Here is a 23,036-nt window from a genome sequence, read left to right on the forward strand (position 1 = left end):
TGATGTTTCAAAATGTGAACTTGCCTGCAGCAGATTCCTACTCCAGTTGAGACTTACATGGACAATAATCTCTCCTGTGTCTCCCTTCATCATGTTGTATTTGTTTATGCTAGCTTTGGCAATATCCTTGGAATTTTATTCTTTGCTCTCTGAGCATGATGAAGACAATTGGTACCAGGAAGTAGTTATCACATTTTTTTCATTCCCAAATCAGGTGGGCCCCATAATACACTCTTCACTGGTTGCCACCAAAGAAATAACACATATTTTGATGAGGCACAGAGAGTAGTCACTGTAACAAGTAACAGAAGTAACTTGTTAACCGAGTCTGAAAAGAAAAAAAAAAAAAAAAAAAAAACCCTGGAAGCTATTCATTACATACATTCAATTCAAATCAACAAATATTACTACCATGTTCCCAACCACAAACTGGGAATCTAAATATGAAAATACATGATTCTTCCCTGAATGGATGGTGGAAGACAGGTCTATGATAATGGTGGTGATGTTACCAGAAATGAAGGAATAACTAGTTCAGAAACTCAGGATGAGAAGAGAGTCATTCTGAACTCAGCGATAAATAAGTTACATTTGAGATGGACTTTCAGGAACAGTCAGACTTTTTCTAAGTAGAAACTGTAAGAAAGAGCATCCAAGACATGGGAATTATTGTGAATAAAGTTAAGAAGATAAGAAAGTAAAGGGCCTTTTGGGGGGAATAGCAAAATGATCACTCAAGCAGCTGTAACATATAGCACAGTTCTAAGGAAGGGTTCTACTTCATCATGGACCACCAAAGATCCACTGCCTGGGTTCTGCAAGCAGTGGTTAGTGTCAGGCATCTGTGGGAAAATATGGTCCAAAAATTTTGGTCACTGAACATAGCAATAGCTTATTGAATCATCACAAAGAGTATTATTAATTACCAAGCAGAACAAGAATATATCTTCAAATCTAGTTACTATATTTATTCTCTTGAATTTATCATGAATTTGTTGAATTAGCTGCCAGGCATACTGGTAAGTGTTAGGAATACAAAGTCAACTCCACTGTAGCCCATGCCCTTGAAAGCCTAATAACTGGAGATTTATTTATTCATTTATTAGACTTTCTAAAAATCTGAGAATGGTGCATTAGTAGCAAAGAGAGAGAAATGATTTTTTAAGATTTAAATAAACTTTTGTTATTAAAAGGCAGTCCTTGAGCATTATAGAATACAAAACCAGTAAAAATAAAATAAAATATCTCTGTGATCACCCAAAGATCACCACTGTAACCCTTGGTTCATATCCTTCCACTTCTTCATATGCACACATATGTATTAATATGTATTTTAAGAAAATGTTTTCCTGTCTTGTATACAGCTTTGTATTTTCAGTCAATAATTTCCATTTCTTCATGTGAATAGATGCTTCTCTTCTCAAACTCAGTACATATTCAAATTTCTCCAACTGAACCAAATGTTCTTTACAAATTGGTCCCAGCTACTAGATAGGCTAAGGCAGGAAGATCACTTAAACTTAGGAACGCAAGATGAGCCTGGGCAACAGAGCAAGAGCCAATCTCAAGACAAAATTTTTAAAATGTCCTTACAGCTAATATGCTAATTTCTTCAAATCACCCCTGTGTTAGTCTGCTTTCTGTGACAAAATACCTGAGATAAATTAACTTAAAAGAGGAAAGGCTTATTTTGGCTCATGGTTTCAGAGGTTTCAGTCCATGACCAGTTTGCTCAGTTGCTGTTCAGCCTGTATGGAGGCAGAACATCATGCTGGGAACAACAGACTGAGAAAAGCTGCTCACCTCCTGGCAGCTGGGAAGCAAAGACAGAAAGAAAGGGGAGGGGGTCCAAATATAAACTTCAAGGTCATGCCTCCAAGACCCAACTTCCTCCTGCTAAGCCCCACCTCTTAAAGGTTCCATCCGTCCTAATACCTACAGGCTGGTGACCAAGTCTTTAGTATATGAGCCTTTGGAGGGACATTGAAGATTCAAGCTATAACAAGACCCAAATGCAAGACCTTCAATGCATGTCTTAGTTATGTCTTAATGTCTCTTTTACTATAGCATACTGCCTTTCATATGATTCTGACTTAATGAAGAGAACTGGTCATCATCCTGAAGAAAAGTCCACCTCCTGTATTTCCCTTCCTCATTGGGATGTCATTTACTTGTTGCTCTAGCTTCTATATTTCCTGTAAATTAAAGGTTCTAAGTAAAGATGTGATAGAAGTATGTCCAACATTTGGAGCTAGAATACTTCATGGGTGATAACATATAGTTCATGTTGCAAAACTTCAGAAAATAGATAATATCTGGTTGACTCATGATTAGTGAGGGTCAGATTGACCATTGGAAAATGACATTATAGGGAGCACATAAAGGGGCAAAAGGAGCAACAGAATAGATCAACACAGTGTGAATCAATCTTGGCTATTTAAGGAAGATAAAATGGAGAATTTCAGCAGCATGGGGCAGTGAAAAGCCAAGGAAATCTTATAGATTTTATGGTTAAGAGGAATTATCCTTATCTCCCTGAGCTTCAGGATCTGGTTCATGAAAAGGGTCACAAATGTCTCCCCCTTTTAGGTAACTTGGGTTCCTCTTATCAACATTATTTTAGGCCTGCATTTCTTCTGCAGATAACAGGTAGTTTGCTGAGGAATGTGACATATCCTGTCCACTTAAGCCACCAGGGCTGCAGGTAAATTGCTTCTTGGAAAAGAAAGCATGTGGGAGGTCAGCACAGTGGGCCCATTTTATGAACTCATTCCCTTAACCTTGTTTTCCCACCATTTGCACCTGTTTCCTAACACCTGATTGTGACAGTCTTCTGATCTTGTCTCATAGGAGGGGGAAAATATACATATTTTGGGGACATTAAAATACATATATATTTGGGGGGGTTAAAATTCCTGGGTTTAAGTGATCTTCCTGCCTCAGACTATATATATATATATATATATATTCATATATATATATATATAAATGAAACGTGATGGGTACTCCATGACTCCATAACTCTTTGGGACAGCTGATTTATAATAGGAACGTTTCCCTTTATAAAACTGTGTACTGTGTACAGCTGTGTGGGTAATCCTTAGTGGCTCTCTGTGAGCGGCCTTAGTAGTCAGTCTACAGAAGTCACTCTGTATTACACTCAGCTGTACAATCTGAGATAAGACCTGGGCACCCAGACAGTAAGGAGCTCCTTGAGTTTTGCATTCGCTTTTTCTTTCCTGCAGTAGCCCTTACCCTGTCACTGACCACCAGGGGGAGCTGCAACCAGGCGACTGTTCTTTCGGGCAAGTGAGAAAGCGCCTAGATGAATCTTGTCCAACCCAGGGCCCTATAGTAAGGTGTCGCGCTGGAGGAACTGTTTTCTCGCGAGGACAAATAGTCTCCTCCCCGCTCTCCCTCTCTGCTGGTTGATCTCAGGCCCCTTCTGGTGACTCCCGGCAGGTGGCGCTGTCTGCGGCGTCTTAGCGGCCCCGGCTGCCTCCGCGACAATCTCCCGGCGGGCAGTGCGGCCCGGCTCTCGGGCGGCAGCGAGTGCCACGTCCCAAGTGCTACGCGGAGGAGCGGAGCGGGCGGTACGCGGGGGGCGGGGAGCAGCGCGAAGTCCGTCTCATCCTCACCGATCGCCCGCCGCCATGGGCTCCTCGCAAAGCGTCGAGATCCCAGGCGGAGGCACGGAAGGCTACCACGTCCTGCGGGTAAGGGCTCCGACGGCGGCCCGGGAGCGGCGGGCTGGAGGCGGGGCCGGGCCGCGGGGAGGCGGAGGCCCCGATCGGCTCCCTCCCGGAGCAGCCAGGCCCGATCCCGCCGAGGAGCGGCTACCGCGGGTGCTGCCTGGGCCGAGGCTGATTCGGGAGGCCCCTGGCGTCCAGCTTCCCTGAAGCACGGCGTCCGCGGCTCTGAGAGGACCAGCCGGAGCCAGAGGAGGGTGCGGGTGACTCGGCCAGGGGCCGGATCTGGAGAGGGACATCCTTGGCTCCTTTTCCTGCGTACGACCTTCTTTGCCCGCCCCCCCCCCCCCCCCGGCCCCAGTTCTTAGCTTCCGAAGTTTGGAAGATCTTGGGAGCAACGTCTCCAAAAGGGGTGATGAAGACAGCATTTGAGGTTTCCCGGAAAAGGTATCCTAAACCCCTCAGTCGAGGCTGGGAATGCGAAGGCAGGTGTCGATTCACCTCTGCGCTGTCTGCATGTCGGGAAAGACCAACTAGGCACGAGAGGGCAAATTAAATGCCTCCCAAATAGTTTTGACGGATTTAAATTTACTTGATTTTTGACAGGACCTTTTTCTTTCCTGTGTCATTCCTGACCCATTCAACACTCTCCTTCAACATTTCCTGGAGGGGGAACTTCAGTTCTGTTCTAAGGCTGCTGAGGGAATGTTGGAGAGTAAGGTTTAGATCCACAGTGGTAAAAGAAGTAATGGGGAGGAATGTTTTCCAAATAATCTGGGTAAGTAAAGGAAAGCAACCTCCGACCCCAGGATGCAAAGAAACATCTACCAGTGAACGACCTGGGTTGTACAAAAAACGCTGCCTTTTCCTCCTGGAACCAGGAACTGGAACTTTTAAAGTAGCATTAATGGTTGTGTGCGGTGACACCTGTGTGAGTGGCAATATAATGAACTGTGAACAGAATGATTCCAGTCTGCAGTGACATTTAGGGATGCAATAGTGTCCCAATGTATTTGCTACTCACAAGCAAGAGAATTTTCATTTAGAAATGCACTTCCTGTTGTTGCCTTCATTTTCTGGCCCAGGTCCTGTGCTATAGGTGAGATAACATTCTTAAATTGCCCAGATCTCTGAGTGGTGGGGCAATGATAGGTCACCTTTCTGATCTTTAGGATTTTTGTGGCTAGATGCCTATTCATTTCACTAAAACAAAATCCCTCTTGATGTCACACTCTTGGTAGAAATAGATGATTTTTTTTCCCCAGAAAGAATAGGGAATCTATAAATAAACTATATCACTTTCCTGTTCCCTTCTGCTAACTCAAACCCCTGGTGCCCACTGATAGGGAATGTGTATGAACCATCAGATCCCAGCCATGAAGTGAAAATCAGTGGCACTTCTTTTCCATTATCTATTCTGAATTGAGTTATCTACCCTGGGATATGTAATCTAGTTACCAGCTAATTTTCACAGTAGCTGATGGTGGCCATGAATCCTTGGGGATTTGTTATATTTTTATAATATATATACTCAGGGAAACTCAGTAAAACACATTAGTGTTAATGAGTAGAAAATACTCTGAAAGACATACACATCAAAGGACTCCAATTTAATGGCTTCTGTTAATGATATTCCAATGTAAAACAGTTGTTTGAAGTGCATTCTTCATATAGGTGCACCTCAGTAAATTGTGTTCATACATATTCAATAGTGCAGGTGTGTTATTAACCTACAAATCAAATTTTTAGAAACACTACAGACAACCTTAGTTACCAGTCTGCATTTGAAACATAAATGTTGTGAAAGATAGCAGGGCACAGAGGCACACTCCTCTAATCCCAGCAGCTCCAGAGATTGAGGCAGGAGGGTCCCCAGTACAGAGCCAGCCTCAGCAACTTATGGAGACCCTGTCTTAGTTAGAGTTTTATTAAAGGGAAGTTTTAAAATAGTAATGATAAAGTTGGGGATGGTGCTGCATATCTACAATCCCAACTGTTTGGGAGCCTGAGGCAGGAGAATCTCAATGTCAAGGCCAGCCTATGCAATTTCAGGAGACCCTGTCTCAAAATAACATAAAAAAGGCTAGGGAGACATTTGCTTAGCATGTGTGAGGCCCTAGGTTCAGTCTCCAGCACTACAAAACAAACAAAAAATAAGTAATGATTGATCTTCTAGTTTAGGAGAGTGTTTTCTGTCAGAATCCCATCTGCCCCTAATTCTGTAATTGGAATCCTTATCTTTGCTTTCAGGGGGAAAAAATACTATGTGAAATCTTAACATGTAAAAATGTCTTCCTTACATTTATTATTGGCTAAATATATGTTGGTAACATTCCACTGCTGGATTATTGAACTTGTAAACCAAAGTAAATATGGGAGGACAATCTTGGGTTTAAAAATCATGCATGTTCAATGAGTTCTAGACTGATTTAATTAGCAGTTAGTTTTCTTGGATAACCAATTCCCTGACCATTTCCTTATTAGTAATAAAAACTTGTGACAGGTTTGAATACAATTCTTGTGGTGACACCCATATCCACTGCTGTTTTATTATTATTTCATGAGTCCCTATAATTGGTAGAGTAAACTTTCCCCTTTTTCCTTTGTTTTTCAGTATCTACTTTTAGGTTCTGCTTTAAAAATCTTTAAGGAGGGCTGGGGTTGTGGCTCAGCCGTAGAGCACTTGCCTAGCATGTGTGAGGTACTGGGTTTGATTCTCAGCACCATATAAAAATAAAGGTATTGTAGGTATTGTGTCTTATCTACAATATACATATTTTATATATATATATATATAAATAAATTTTCAGGGAACAATCATGAAGTGAATCCAGAAATTACCTTGAGAGTATACTTTCCTTTTTTATTTATATTTCCATATTAATGTGTATTTCTATGTGGTTGTGATCCTATTATATACCCAACTCCTCATCTTCATGCCCGAAGTAACCACTGTTCAGTTTCCTTTGTGACCTTTCCAGTGTGTTTTATGTATATAAAATAATCTTTCCCCCTCCTCTTTTTTCTTTTTGTAACATTTAGAAACATATGCATGAGACATACTGTTGTTCATGTTCACCTTGATCTTCTCACTTGGTAACCTAATTTGGCAGATCTAACATAGAGATTCGTCTCATGCTTTCAGCAGACTCCATAGTGTTCTATTGTCCTACCATAATTTTGTTAAGCAGCACCTCCTGGTGTTGAACATTTGGTTTTCAAGTCTTCTACTATTATAAGTACACATATGTACATCCTGAGATCCTACTTTTTGTTTTCACTTAAAATACACCTTTCCCAAAATTATTGAATTTTAATGTTTTGTTTATGTAATGTGGTTCTTCATTTTAGTAAATGGCTACATTGTTTTCTGGTTCTCTAGTCATTAGAGACATTTGGGTAAATTCAGCAAGTACAATAAAAACTGTAAATTACATGTAACTACTATCTAAAGGTAAATTTTGTTGAAGTATTTTTCTTCATTTTTTTCCCTGTCCTCCAGCACCCGCCCCCCACCCTTTTGTCTAACTTTGTACCTTAACTGTGCTTTACGCAGATTTTGAATGATATGGACATGTCCAAGTACAGTATGGTAAAAAGTTACATTAGCTTTCCAACCTAAATCATCTAGTAGCTTTACTTATTATTACATAAATCAGGGCCTAATCACTGATTACAATGCTATGCATTCAGTGGAAATTAATGTTTAAAATTAATACCCTGTGTATGTGCATGTACGTTCCATTGCCCAGGAAAATAAAACTGAAAGATAATAAACAAGACTGTTAAAAGGAGTATTGGTGGATGGTGACATATTTATATTCCTTTTAAATCTAATATATTTTCTAGAATTTCTGCCATGATCTTGAAATACTCAAATAGTCATAAAAAGTATAATTGTGGAAGTTATTTTTAAAAAGTGGATTCCTACTGGGAATTTTTAAAACATTTTTTGAAACCTTTAAAAAATAATATATTTCAGCTTCCCTTATTCAATGGGTCAGACTCCACGTTCAACATGAGTGCCATTTTTATTTAGGTCCTCTAATCCTTATGCAAGGCAGGAAAAATGTTAAGTCAGGGCTTCTCGGTTTTGTTTGTTACTGTAAGTTACCTCCTGTAGTTGAATTATTGAATACAGAGTTCTCGCTTAGATTTGCCATTTGTTATCAAGTGAGCCCAACAAGCACCCACCCCAAGCCCAGGAGTTGATGGAACCTATGGCCTTTTTGCATGTGAGGCACCTACGGAAGATACCTAAGGGTATTTGGGGGGTTTTGTGGTGGTGGTTTTGGGGTTTTTTGGTACCAGATGTTGAACTCGGGGGCATTCTACCACTGAGCCACATTCCCAGCCCTATTTTGTATTTTATTTAGAGACAGGGTCTCACTGAGTTGCTTAGCGCCTCTCCGTTGCTGAGACTCACTTTGAACTTGTGATCCTCCTGTCTCAGCCTCCTGAGCTGCTGGGATTACAGACATGCGCCACTGCACCAGACACCTAAAGGTATTTTGGAACCCACATTCATACAGTGTGGGGATATGGGACTCTTCCTTATGATTTCCTCTGGGAGAGATTTCAAAGTGATAGATGTTTCACAGGAAGGGTCATTGAAATGCAGTGTGTCTTCAGTGTAATAACAGACAATTATTCCCTGAGTCACATGTTGCAAACTGAACAACATTTAGGTGCTGTCTTAAGAGGACAAAATGGCTACAGGTGGAATTATTTTTATAGAAAACAATACCTATCTGGGTACAGTGGTACACACCTGTAAATCCAGCTAGTTGAGAGACTGAGGCAGGAGAATCACAAGTTCAAGGCCAGCCTGGGCACCTGTTACACTTGGTTGTAACACTGTAGTAAAGCCCCTCACTGGATTCATCCCCCAGTACCAAAAAAGATAAAAAGAAACACCTCAATCATATGTACTGTCAAATGGAACTGCTCTTTTTATATGGTGCCTCTCTAATCTACTGAAATCCTGCTGCAGTGGAATTTTAATTTAATACTTACTTTGAAAAAAATTAATTCCTAATATTTGATAGGCATAATTTTTCTTTTTTTCTAAAGCAGTGTTTCTCAAACTTTTTAAATTTATACCCTCTTTTGAAAAACAAAAATCTCACTATAGCTCCCTTCTCATCCTTTCTGAAAACAATACATAAAAAGAAAACACTTCAGTTATTTTAGGTTGTCCAGCTTCCCAAAATTAATAGAGAAGTCCAAGAAGTTCTTTAACTCATAAACATTCTTTAAATTTACGTTCAAATGTAGGAATCAAAATATTTTTATTAAGTCCTTGGAATACAATATATGTGAACTTTTGGACACTTTGGGCAATTATATCATTGAAAAAAATAAATCGTATCATTGAACATAAACTTTCCTCTATATTGATAGGCCATGAATAAATAAATGTCATGTTGCTTATATACACTTCATTTTTTAAATAATATTTTTTAGTTGTCAGTAGACATTTATTTATTTATTTGTATGTGGTGCTGAGAATTGAACCCAGTGCTTCACACATGCTAGGCAGGCACTCTACCACTGAGCCACAACCCCGGCCCCACACTTCACTTTATATGATGAAGTGTGTTTTAATGCCTGAGCTATCATCCTCAGGATCCTTATTTGAGGACATTTTCCTTTAATTATGGTTTCAGTTAGCAGTAGAGAACAGGGCTGGTTCTGCTGTCTTCTGGGCCAGACACTAACAGGGCTTTTTATGAAATTTTCATAAGAATTGAGCTGAGAATGACCATTAACATCAGTACATTTATTTTGTTGCCCTTAATATTCTACTGGAAAAATTATATTATTTTGATTGATTCACTAATAAATTATTAAGAGTCTAAAATGGAAGAAATATTTGTGAAGGTTTGGTATATGCTTTGGTATCTGACTGTAAATTGCCTGGGGAAGTATGATTATCCAATAAGATGGCTCATTTTCTAAAATGACATACTCAATCAAAATAGTTACTTAGAGACTGCAGCCTTCCCTCTTGGAATCACAGATAAATTTATTATAGCATGAGAAAAATGATGCTGGGCTTTTGTTCTCTCTCTCTCTCTCCCCTTTTTTATCACGAATGAGAGATCATTCAAGCACATTTTCAGAAATAAGGACCATGTCATCTTGTGGACTTAATAGTACACCACCATAGACTGCACTTGGGAACTGAATTCTAGTCCCCACTTCTTCACTTCATTGTGTTTTCCTTGAGCAACTTTCCATGAACTTGTTTGAACTTATCTTTTTATCTTGAACTTCAGTCATTTTATCTGAAAAATAGAAATAATAGTAATGCCTCTTCCACCTATTTCACTAAAACCCACATTAGATATTACATATGAAAATATTTGAAAACAATTGAACACTGTTAAATCTCTTTATTAAAATAGTACTGTCTACCTCAGTGGGTATTCTTTAGATCAAATGAAATATTCCTTGTAAAACATTTAGCATATAATCTGTAATATGATGAAGATTCAATAAATGTTAGCTGATACCTTTATTACTAGCATTTGTATTATTGTGTCATTCATTGAGAACCGCTACTGCAATGGCATTGCTAGTTAAATTAAAGTACACTAGTTGTACATATTTTTAGTAGTATTTCCATTTAATCAATCACCAGCTACCTTTTATTCTTATACCTAATCATATTCTTTGCTGCTATTTAAAAGATAAGTTTTGGGTCAAATCACCAAAGCACAAACACATATATTGCCTGTTAAACATTAAGGATCCTCATTTTTAAGGAAATTGTCGGTTTTGTTTTGTTGTTTTTGGTAAGAGGGATCAAACCCAGAAGTGCTCAACCACTGAACCACATGCTCAGCCCTTTTTTTATTTTTTGAGTCAGGTTCTCACTAAGTTGCTTAGGGCCTAAGTTGCTGAGGCTGGCTTTGAACTTGCTATCCTCTTCCTTGGCCTCCCAAATTCCTGGGGTTATAGGTATGTGCCACTGTAAGCCTGGTTTTTAAAATATAAGTGGGTGCTAGTGTCCTCCTTACTACTTTACTTCAGTGTTACTGTGCACATTCATTAAAATAACTGAGTCTCTGTCATTAAATGATCTTACTACATTTGATCTTTTTCAATGTAGAATCTATAGATAGCTTAGTGACATTTTTCATGGTGAATCATTCAATCTTATACCATCCTAGTCAGCCTCCTCACTTTACAGTAAGAGAAAAGGAACACAGAGAAATTAATAGGATTTGTCCAAGGTCACACAGCAAGTTTTCTTTCCCTAAGAAACAGGTGCCTAAATGGGTATTTGAAGAAAATAAAATGAGAGACTGGTTGAGAGAGTGACTTCTTTTGGAGCAGACTTCAAGTTCCTTCAACATTATTTTCCTAATGTTCAGATCTTTTCTAGGAAGCTGGTATATGTGAAGACCAGTTTATTTTCTTTTAGTTGCCATAAGTAGTTTGTTTTGTTTTTTGTTTGTTTGTTTGTTTTGTTTTGTTTGTTTTTAGTGGCATATTCTCCTTATGTTGGAACTCATGGGCTCAAGTGATCCTCTTGCGTCAACCTCCTGGGTGACTGGGACTATAGGTGTGCCCCACCAACCCAGCTTAAATTTTTATTTCAAATTGCTTTATATGTTAGAAATGATGTCATAGGGCCAGTGTCAGGAGAACATACCCTTTAAGTTATTGTGGAAAAAGGTTTGAGAAGAATGTCTTAATGTGTAAGGCTTGAACTCTTCTAATCTAATGCAAAAGTATTTACTGCACATTTGTGTCAAGACTCAAAATGGAATCTTGCCCATATGCAGTTGTAGATTAGCCATATCTCCCCAAAATGACTTTTATAACTATGAAGGATTTAGGATTTATTTTTATTACATCACATTTGCAAATCTTCTCCCATCTTTTTAATCACCTGAGCACATGCACATATAATGTGACTATTTACACATGTGAGTAAACTATTCACCTAAGTGTGTTATTTTTTAGTCTTAGCATCTCTACTGTTTTTAAAGATGATGCAAAAGCGAGAGTGTTGGTATTAAACTAAGAAAAAGGAATTGATGGAAGTCAAAGTCATTCAAAGGAATATATGTCCATTTTATGAGGACTGTCTGGTACAGTAATGAAAAGAAGACAGTGCATTCCACTTAACCTCCTGTGTTCAGAAAGTAACCTTGTGGTTTTCCATCTTTGTTACCAATAGCAGCTCTGTATACCTCAGCTGGAAATACATAAATAAATAGACCAGTGCATTTAGGAGAATGTCTAATCTACTCCACCAAACTTTTCTTCCCTTCTCCTCTGCAGCCCTTCCCTCTCTCTTCTAATTGAAAAATTGACAGAGAGAAAAAAGGTTGATGCAAAATATCTGAAACCGAGTTTAGAATAATATTATTTGAAGTGTTAATCCTAGAAAAAAGATGGATATGTCTCTAGAAAGCAACCAATAAAGAACAACAAGGTCTGTAAACAGAACTTTTTTTAAGTCTGAATCTTGTAAAACTTTAATGATCTAGGATTAAAAGATGAGGGGAAAGTCAAAGTTTAATTGCTTTTATTACCTGGAACTTGATTGGACAAAAAGGTTAATAGTACCTTGTAGGATAGTTTTTCAAAGAAATTTTTTTCTTTTGCAACCAGTTCGTACTACTATGTCATGAAAAATGCTGATCCTCATTTTGTCATGAATTTTTTAAGTTTTGTCTATTATGACATTTGTTTTGGTGTTTCTCTATCCTGTGTTTGACACACTAATTTCAGAACTTACTCAAACTACCTGGTAGTTAAATGGCACCACATTAGGGATTATTTCTGAAAAGTAGTGGTTCAGAAACCCAACTTCTAACCATTGGTGCTAATTTCTTTTCATGTAATAGGGATTCTCCTTTACTGTGCAGTCTCATCATAAGCAGTTCATTTTTGCTTGTTGAGGAGTTAAAAAATGTTTAGCAAATTTCACCTCAGGCAACCACTGATCTTTTTACTGTCTCCCTGGTTTTGCCTTTTCTAGAATGTCATATATGTGGAATCAAAACAGTATGTAACTGTTCACTCTGGCTTCTTTAAAATCTGTGTTTAAAGTATATTACATGTTTCCCCCAGCATCATGAATAGGTGGAAAGTATAATTTAACCCCTTTGTGACTTTTTTTGTTTTGTTTTGGTGTTGGGGATCAATCCCATGGCCTGGTGCATGCTAGGTCAGTGCTCTACTATTGAACTAAACTTCCAACCTCTTCTGTATCTTATTTGTCATTATGACCATCAGTTAATGCTGTGTTGAAATACAAATCATGTATTTATCATGTAGACTTGTGCTGTCCAGTACAGGAGCCTTCAGCTTCATGTGACTTTTTAAACTTTAATTAATTAAAATTAGATGAAATTTAAAATTCAGTGCCTCAGTACTTCATTCCTTTTTATGGATATACCACATTTTATTTATGTATTCATCAGTTGAGTGACATTTGGGCTGTTTCTACTTTTTGACTATTATGCATATGCAATTTTTGTACAAGTTTCTATGTAGACATGTATTTTCATTTCTCTCAGTTGTATACCTAGTAGAATTGTTGGGTCATACAATAATTTTGTGTTTAATATTTTGAGGAACTGCCAAACTACTTTCCACAGTGGCTGTACCATTTTACATTTCCACCAGCAGTGTATGACAGTTCCATTTTCTCCACATCCTTGCTAACACTTGTTATTATCTTTATTATTTTTGTCCTTCTAGCAAATGAGAAGTGGTATCCATTGTGGTTTTACTATCTATTTTCTTAAGGATTTTCAGGAGTTCAAAATTTGCTCTGGATACCTATCCTTTGTTAGATACCTATCTTTTCACTTTCATTATGTACCTTTTGATGAACAGAAGATCTTAGTTTAGTGTAATTCTTGAGTTCTTGAGAACTTAGTATAATTCTTGCGTTTATTTGGTTGACAGTACTTTTTTGTCAGTGTTGAAAAGTCTTTGCATACTTAAAAGTTCTCAGATATTCTTTTGTGTTTTTCTCTAAAAATGTTATGGTTTTCCCTTGTACCTTTAGATCAGCCACCTATCTGAATTGATTTTTGAGAGGTAACTTTTAAAAAAATTGTCTCCTCTTACCAGTTGAATAAAAGTTATTTTTTGTTTTCTTTTTTAAAGGAGTAAGAGGTATCTGATAGATGGTTGGAGAAATAATCCAACATCCAGATATTGATTGGTTACAGATATTTACCCTCAGTGTTTGCAGAGTCAAGGGGATGACCTTAAGATTTATGGGGCTCCTGTTGTAGGCTAGAGACAGGCATTTCACAAATTTTTGCTTGTTGAATTTTTACTGCATTCTTGTGAAGTAGATAACATTATCCCTTACTTGCAAATGAGAAATTGAGGACCAGAGAGGCATGTTAAACTTCCCCAAGCTTACATAGCTAAGTGAGCAGAACCACAGCTTGAAACCAAGTCAGAATGCTCTGAACGTTTATGTTTTCACTGTATAGATTTTTTTTAACTATAACGTCTTAATTATTAAATTTTCAAATTGAACCTGTTCATTTTAAATTGCTATGGTGTTTGGCTCAATTATAAGTGTTAAATGACCTAAAGAGCCAAATATGTGTGTAAACTTTTTAATTAAAATGGATTGAAGAAAGCAGAAGATAAATTAACAATCAAGAAATCTTACAGGAGACAAAAAGGTATTGAAGTAGTAATCTGATGCTAGAGAGATGTGGTGTCTAAGAGATTCTTGTCAGTGGATAATATTGCAAGAGAAGCTTTCCTGTGTAGATGTTCAGTTGCTGTATTGTAGATCTTATTTTTCATACTATGAAATATGGGAAATTTCCTTCAAATGTAGTAGCATCAAAGAGATCATTTTCTAGGGCTCCCTCTGCTGGTTTCCTAGCAGTAATTAAGATACCTACTTATTTACAAATGATGTAAATAAATTTGGGGGAAGAAATTAATGTCAAGGTCCATTAGAAACAGGAAATCAATGTTTATATTAAATGAAATGGAAAAATAGAATTTTAGAAAGGATTATTTATTTATTTTAGAATTCACACTTAACTACTGGATCCTTTTTGAGTTATCAGGTATACCTGATCCTGAAAACTTTCCATTTCAGACGAATAGTTTAAACTTTATACTCAGAAGGTGGCTTGATAAGAATCATTTTGTAAGGTCAACTTTCTAAGTCAGTGATGACATTACAAAAGTGTTGTAACAAAAAGATTAACTTGGCAGGCTCAGTGGAGAAGTCCAAAATTGATCGATGAACTGGTTACATTCTAGGTAAAATGCTATTAGTGATCATTGGAAACATGAGATTAGATGATTAGATAACCAGATGACTACACATGGACGCTGTTAAATGAGAAACTCCACTCGGAGGACCCTAGAGATCTGTACCTTTTCATACCTGAGGTGTTTCCCTTCTGAGAGCCACCTAATGGCCAGTCATTTCATGCCTGGTAGAGCTGACTCCCAGGTAGTAGTGACTTGACTCAATTTTCTTATAGTTCCAGGCAGCTACCATTTTACCTTTCAGAGTTGCCATTTGCAGGGACAGGGAATTTTGTCTGTTCCTTTGAGTCCTAGACATTTTATTTGATAATACGTGGAATAGAAAATAGCTTCCACTTAAGAAAACAGTGTAAATAATGAACTCCTTTGATATTTAATTATAAAAAGAACTTAGTTCTAAATTTGCAGGAAATGTACATAATGCAAGATCGAACAGTTTTAGTAAATATTGAACCATCTTTATTTACTGTTTACTGTGGCCAAAGAGAAAGAAAATCTAGTTTTTCTTCCTTACAGACAATGATAATATGGTTTGGCTTAAAGTTAATAGATAAAAGGTAACACTAATCCAGGAACTAATGAACAATTCTGATTGACATTGGCATTAGAAGAATATATCTGGGAACAATCTGTGTTCCATTTTGAAAGCATTAAAATGATTTGTTACTGTGTAAATAGCTACAGTTTTACGTACCTTTTATTTGCATAGCCTCAGAATTGACTGTTAATGTGTGGACTATTACAGAAAATCAACCTACAAACATTGGTGCAGACTTTTTGCTTTTGGTTTTTTTTTTTTTTTTTTTTTTTGACTTTTTGCTTTTGTATGATAGTTTTGACAGTACCTAATAACAGGTCAGTACATAATAACAGGTATCAAAGTAAAAATCCTTTAGACCATTATGAAAATATTTTAGAAAAGGAAATATAAAGTTGATTGTATTTGCATTTTGATTATATTGATTATATTTCTATTACTAGCTACTAATATTACTATAAATTTAGAAAATGTGATAATCAATTTTAATCCATTTCAGACTTTCTCCTTAGATTCTCATATCACCATTTTAGCCCTAGCCTCTTTGGTCTCTGATTAGAGGGGCTGTGTGTCCATCTCTCCTCTCCCCTTTCTCTTCTCACCTATTTCTCAGCGGATAACTATCTTGACATTGTTTGTTTATTAGTGTTGTAGCTGAATGGTCCCTTGCTAGGTCCCTTGGAAGGAATAAGTGCTTGAATTATTTTGCTCAGTTGTAGTGATGAATTGTTTGCTAGTTGCTGGAGGAATGGCATCTCCCTCCGGAAAAAGGAGAAAGTAGTGTGGAAATAGAGCCGTAAAGGGGCAACTTCATATAGGAGATAAACTTAAAAAGTGGGTAGAATTTAGTCTCCAGGAGCAGTCGTGCACGCATGTAATCCCAGCAACTCAGGAGGCTGGGGCAAGGACGATCAGGAGTTTAAAGCAACCTCAGCAAAAGTGAGGCGCTAAGCAACTCAGTGAGACCATGTCTCTAAATAAAATACAAAATAGGGTTGGGAATGTGACTCATTGGTCAAGTGCCCCTGAGTTCAATCCCCAATACCCGCCCCCCCCCCAAAAAAAAAAAAGTGGGTAGAATTTAGAGAACTGAAAGCAGAGAGAAATGAAGAAATGAAAGAACTAGCATGTACTTGTATTTCACTATTAATGAAATTAATCTATTTTTACTAAAAAAAAGATAGCTATTGCCAAGTGCGGTGGCATATGCCTATAATCCCAGCAGCTGGCGGGGGGGGGGGAGGGGGGGGCTGAGGCAGAAGGATCAGAGTTCAAGGCCAGCCTCAGCAATGGCGAGATGCTAAGCCTCCTTAGAGACAGACCCTGTATCTAAATAAAATACAAAATAGGGCTGGAGATGTGGCTCAGTAGTTGAGTGCCCCTGGGTTCAATCCCTGGTATGGTGGTGGTGGGCGGGTGGGGGGGGATGGATTTGTTTTTGAAATTTAGTTTACAATTTTGAATTAAGCTTTACATGTTTCTGTGTTTTATTTTTATAGGTACAAGAAAATTCCCCAGGACATAGAGCGGGACTGGAGCCTTTCTTTGACTTTATTGTTTCTATTAATGGTTCGAGATTAGTAAGTTCAGCTTTTTGTTAGTTTTGTCTATGGTACTTTGTGATCTTTCGAAAATGGAATTTTTCAGATTATCTGGGATGGATGTTTATTAATTACTTACATTATGTTGAGTATGATGCTAGTTTTTAGAACTAGTCACAGGTTATTAAACTTTAAAATGTCAGATCTATACTGTGCTTCACACCCCAGCGATTACCTTAGGGGAGTAGAATCACTGGAGTCTTTTACTTTATATTTTAAATATTTGATTTTTATAAGCAGAACAAAAAAATTAAGATAAAAAGGATCATTTTTAAAGATGGTAGAATTTTATAGGTTGTTGGCAAATGGATTAGTAAAATGTCACTTGTCAGTTTTCTTGGGGCTAAATTTCATGACATATAAATAATTTTATTAGAACATAAAATGTTCTCCAAAAGTACAGAGTTAAAACTACTTTTTTTTTTTTTTTTTTTTTTTTTAATTTTTTTTTTTTTGCAGTGCTGGGGATCAAACCCAGGGTCTTGTGTTTGCAAGGCAAGCACTCTACCAACTGAGCTATCTCTCCAGCCCTAAAACTACTTTTTTATAAATTATTTTTAATTTACCCATAATAAAGCCCTACAGGAAGGAAATTATATCCTCTCAGCAAAGGAATCTTATGACAATAGATACTTGATTAGTTTATTTGTTCCTAACAGTCTTAAGGTTTTGTTCATTACTTACCACCATTTCTGACATAATGGCCTTTATTCATTTATGTAATGAAATATTTAACGTTCTATTTCCATTTTCTTTTCCTTCCAGCTCCTAATAAATAATAAAGTATATATTTAGAAGCAAAGTTCAAAATTAAACTTTAACCACAGAAAACATTTTAGATTTTAACAACAAAGTCATTGCAATCGTGTTAGTAGTCTGACTGATTATGGCATATTTTGTTTTTAATCACTGAATCACTTGATCACCCTAAATAATGTTGAGGTGAAAATTCCATAATCCATACTCAACTACTAGAAAAAAGGTCAGTTTGAAGATGTTGCTAACATAAGAGTTATCTTGATTTCTTGACATTTTGTATATGGAGGAACATTTGAATGTTAATGAAACTTTTGCCTTTATAATATAAATGATATATTTATATTGATTTGATATTACTTTTTGAAGGTTATGAGATACTTACACTAAGAATAGTTACATTAAATTTTTATTTATTAAAAAAAATGTGATTTCTATGTGTTCACAGAATAAAGATAATGACACTCTTAAGGACCTACTAAAAGCAAATGTTGAAAAACCTGTCAAAATGCTCATCTATAGCAGCAAAACCCTGGAGCTGCGAGAGACCTCGGTCACACCAAGCAACATGTGGGGTGGCCAGGGCTTGTTGGGAGTGAGCATTCGATTCTGCAGCTTTGACGGGGCAAATGAAAATGTTTGGCATGTGTTGGTAGGTATGACCAAGAACTGTTACCTGCGGTGCAACAAGCAGCATAAAAAGGTGTTTGTAACAGTGATTGTCTCCAGTTTGGGGAGATCATTGAAGGCATTATCATTAGGCCACTTTTAGTTTCTGAAAATCAGCATTTATTGCTATTTAAATATAGATTGATTTTTTTTAAAAACTCAAGGAAATACAACTATCAAAACCTAAGAACTCTTTTTCTGATGATTTATCCATTAGAATAAGATACGTTAAAGCAGAAAGCTATAAAAATGTTTTAAATATTTGAAAAATATTATGTACTTTTAGTCTTGAAATTTTAAATGCATATATTCTAGTTTCTGACTTCTAACATTATTTCCAAAAGGATAGATAGATTTCTAGGATGTTTTAAAATCACTATAATTAAAAATAGTGACTATAAAACTTGGAAGATTATTTTATATGTATTAATTTTGGGGTTGTTTTCATGTCATCCTAGGAAGTAGAATCAAATTCTCCTGCAGCACTGGCAGGTCTTAGACCGCACAGTGATTATATTATTGGAGCAGATATGGTCATGAATGAGGTAATTAATGTGTTTGTGTTTGTGGTTTTTTTGTGGGGATTTTTTTGTTGTTTAATTTTTTTAATTTGTTTTCCTTAGTTGTAGATGGACATAATACCTTTATTTTATTTGTTTATTTTTATGTGGTGCTGAGGATTGAACCCAGAGCCTTACATGTGCTAGGCAAGCACTCTATCACTGAGCTACACCCCCAGCCCTAATGTGTTTGTTAATGAAGATTATCTTCCAACACCTTCTCATTCATTTGTGGGTTCAGAAGGATGTTTGCATGCTTTCCATTCAGAGTGAAAATTTTGTTCTTTGCTGATCAAGATACTTATGCCTTGGGTGTTAGATGGAACGTCTGGGAGGTGTCTTCTTAGGTATAGCTGTAAGGAAAAACACATACCTTTTGGTAGTTGTACAGATTTTATGTATATGATATTCAAAAATTTCTTACGTACCTTAAAACTAAATCAGATCCTCATTTTAGTCACTGGTTTCATTTTCAATTCCACTTTTGCTTTTTTTCCCTCTTGCAGCTTGCAGTGCTGGGGCATCTCCTTTTTGCTCTTTAAGGTTACAGAATTAGCTCAGGTGTACTAGGTCCTTTTCTTCATCCATTAACTAACATAAGTATATATTACTAATTCAAAATGAGAAAAAATAAGGTGCCGGAATAACCAGGGTTGGGGGGGTTTGTTTTGTTTACTTGTTTGTTTTTATACTAAGGGTTAAACCCAGGGGCATCTTACCACTGAGCTACATCCCCAGCCCTTTTAATTTTTTTATTTTGAGACAGGGCCTCAAACTTGCAATCCTCCTGCCTAAGCCTCCCAGGTCTCTGAGCTTACAGGTGTACACCGCTGCACCCCTGCTAATCAGGTTTTAATAATGGAGAGTAAAAGGAAAATATGTAGAACTTGAGGATAGAGGAGTTCAAATAAGAAACTGACTAGGTCTATGGAACTGGACTCAAGCCTTACATCTAATAGGCCTTTCTTGAAATGATATGTTGAATTGTATATTGAGTTAAATCTTTCTTGGCATATTAGTTTTAAGAAATGATTTCAGTGTCTGGGACAGAACCCAGAATCTGATTTTTTTTTTTTTTTTTTTTTTTTAAGAATGTTTCCCAGGTGATTGTGATAGTAGTCAGATTTGAGAGCAACTGATTTGAAATATAGTACCTTAAAAACTTTTTTCTCCTGTGATGCTTTTGCAGTCCGAAGATCTGTTCAGCCTTATTGAAACACATGAAGCAAAACCACTGAAGCTTTATGTGTACAACACAGACACTGATAATTGTCGAGAAGTGATTATTACACCAAATTCTGCATGGGGTGGAGAAGGCAGGTAAGGTCATTTTTTAGATTAAGTTCTGACTGTTTAACTTTACCATTCAGATGTATTGTAAGCAATTGACAGATTTTGCTTTGAAATAACGTATTAATTTGTACTAAGACTCCTCAAAAGAAAATTGACGTCAAATATTGAAAACAATCTTATTTTTTTTTTTTGCTTTTGTTTCTTTGTACACTACTGGAATTTGAAACCAAGGCTTCTCATATGCTAGGCAGTCACTGTACCACTGAGCTATACCCTCAGCCCTTTTTTTGTCAGGGGTAGACAGGGTCTCATCAGGTTGCCCAGGCTGATCTTGAACCCATGATTTCCTGAGTAACCAGGATTCTAGACATGCATCTCCATACCAGTTTTGATGTGTTAAACATTTTGGTTGACTGTATGCCACCATTCAGCAAATAATTGTCTACCATGTGCCAGAAACTGTTAAGGCAATAAACAAACAAGGTTTCTGCCCTAATGGATTTTAACATTTTATTGAGGGCAAAAGATAATAAATTAGTAGGAATGGCATATGATGGTGATGAATGCTTGGGGGAAAATCAGGGCCCACAGACTGAGGAGGGAAGGGTGCTAGTTCATAGAAGCTGGACGACAAACCCCCCGACAAGATGATTTTATTTAAAAGGATGGAAGTTTGTGTGTTTGTTTTATATTTTGAAACCTAAAAAAAAAAAAAAACAAAAAAAAACATGTAAACTGTGATTGATAGCAGTGACTTTAAGGAAAAAAAAATTTTTTATAGCTTAGGATGTGGCATTGGATATGGTTATTTGCATCGAATACCTACACGCCCATTTGAAGAAGGAAAGAAAATTTCTCTTCCAGGACAAATGACTGGTTCACCTATTACTCCTCTTAAAGATGGGTTTACAGAGGTAAGATAACATTATTACCTGAATAGATGATGATGTGTCCACCAAAACAAAGTGTGTCAATGCATATGGTGGTAGCGCCAGTTGAGATACTGCAGATGATGAATTAAGTATTGATCAGCATGTTGAATTTGAGGTCCTTGTGGGGTATCGTAATGAAGGTTAAGAAATAGGTACAGATTTGGGAACATCAACAAAGATAGGGTAATTCAAACTAGTTGATAATTGTTGAGAGATTGGGCCTGCCTGGATCAGAGGACTAAAGTTAAAATCTTGAAAATCTGAATGGATTGAGAAAAGGAATCAGAGGATGCTCAGGAGGAAGCCAAAGGGAGAAGAAGCCTCAAGTAAACGGGTGTGGTCAGCCAGGAAGGTGCTGCAGAGAAGGCAGGTGAGAGGAGTAGAAGGATGTCGTGAAGAGTGGGGAGAAGCACACCAAGTGAGTGGTGGGGGATAAGGGAGCCTCACTGGTACTCACTATTTAAGGAAACTTGATTGATAAGCAAGGAGAGCTAGGTATTTGAGCAGGTATATAGGATTTTTACAGACCAGTCTGCTGCCACTGTCATTTTATGATACAAATTGGCCATCCCTAGTTCTAGAGGAAGTGAAGCTATCAAAAATCTTCACCTCTTCTCACCCCACTCCCAGCTTGGGCTCAAGGCCAGAGTCAGTGTAATGATACATCCCAGCCCCACCACCATCTCTCTCACTCCCTAATCAGTGTTTTTGGTCACAGGTGAACCTCTAAGGTTGGTCTGAGTAGACCAGGGTGTGAAATAGCAGCTGGGGAAAGAGTCAGAATACAGGCTGTTGGAATGCAGCAAGGGGCACCAGAGCTGGCAGAAGTTGGAGTATTTGGAAGTTACACCACCCATCTGTAGTGTTCATACGGACTAGCCGCCCTCAAAAGGTAGAGATCCAGGACCACTTTTACTCATTGATGAGAAAAGATTAAGTGGATTCAGGGAGTTAGAAATCCTGAGAAACTTTAAGAAGCATGTTAAGGTATTAAGACTTCTTGCTGATTTCTTCCATGAGCAATAAAAATTAAAAATTAAAAAAACCTGAGAATTCACAGAGGAAAGCAGTGTGTTTAAGAGTTGAACAAAATGATTTCCAGTGACTGAGAAGGAAAAGAGTAAAATCTCTCCTATTATGGAGATAGCTAGGCCAGTATGTGTACCTAGGACTAGAAGCCATGTGTTCAGAGAAGGGAAGTGACGGGATGGAGCATATGCATATCAGCTCATAGTCCCTGGGTGTGTCCAAATTAGGAAGGAGCATCTAATGGCAGAAGTCCCAGGTAAAACTTTGGACAGCTACATGTATCCAGATGTGTATCTGTAAGGCAGGTGAGAGCCAGTGTTTACATATTCTTTTAAACAAACTTAAGTAATTTTCTTTTTTTCCCTTTTTTGGAAGGTCCAGCTGTCTTCAGTCAATCCCCCATCTTTGTCACCACCAGGAACTACAGGAATTGAACAGGGTCTCTCTGGACTTTCTATTAGCTCAGCTCCACCAGCTGTCAGCAATGTCCTCAGTACAGGTATGCAGAAAGACATATTCTGTTTTCAGTCTCCTTTGTCTTACAACATATTCATGCATAAGATTTTAAAAAATTAATGCCAGTATGCCTTGAAAACAGTAAACATGGTCCTGTCTACATAAATACACTAAATCACCATGCCTACACACACATAGCAGCATTTCAGCCTCTTCTCTGCATAGTT

General features: G+C 37.4%; 1 protein-coding gene across 3 annotated transcripts in view; it reads left to right on the plus strand.

Moving 5' to 3' along the window:
• The first annotated feature begins 3,520 nt into the window (after window positions 1-3,520).
• Gorasp2 (golgi reassembly stacking protein 2) overlaps window positions 3,521-23,036 on the plus strand; it is a 30,984-nt gene continuing 11,468 nt past the window's right edge. The window contains exons 1-8 of one of the 3 annotated variants that reach the window (XM_047545150.1): window positions 3,685-3,716; window positions 8,066-8,195; window positions 17,013-17,093; window positions 18,319-18,522; window positions 18,998-19,084; window positions 20,289-20,419; window positions 21,174-21,306; window positions 22,729-22,852. In XM_047545150.1, coding sequence (XP_047401106.1) covers window positions 8,169-8,195; window positions 17,013-17,093; window positions 18,319-18,522; window positions 18,998-19,084; window positions 20,289-20,419; window positions 21,174-21,306; window positions 22,729-22,852 — 787 coding nt within the window. In that variant the 5' untranslated portion in view covers window positions 3,685-3,716; window positions 8,066-8,168. Of the gene's footprint in view, window positions 3,717-4,295; window positions 4,468-8,065; window positions 8,196-17,012; window positions 17,094-18,318; window positions 18,523-18,997; window positions 19,085-20,288; window positions 20,420-21,173; window positions 21,307-22,728; window positions 22,853-23,036 lie in introns of all 3 variants that reach the window. The other 2 variants (XM_047545149.1, XM_047545148.1) reach the window with 2 other exon arrangements.

Source organism: Sciurus carolinensis, chromosome 3, assembly GCF_902686445.1.
Source record: "Sciurus carolinensis chromosome 3, mSciCar1.2, whole genome shotgun sequence".
Taxonomy (NCBI): domain Eukaryota; kingdom Metazoa; phylum Chordata; class Mammalia; order Rodentia; family Sciuridae; genus Sciurus; species Sciurus carolinensis.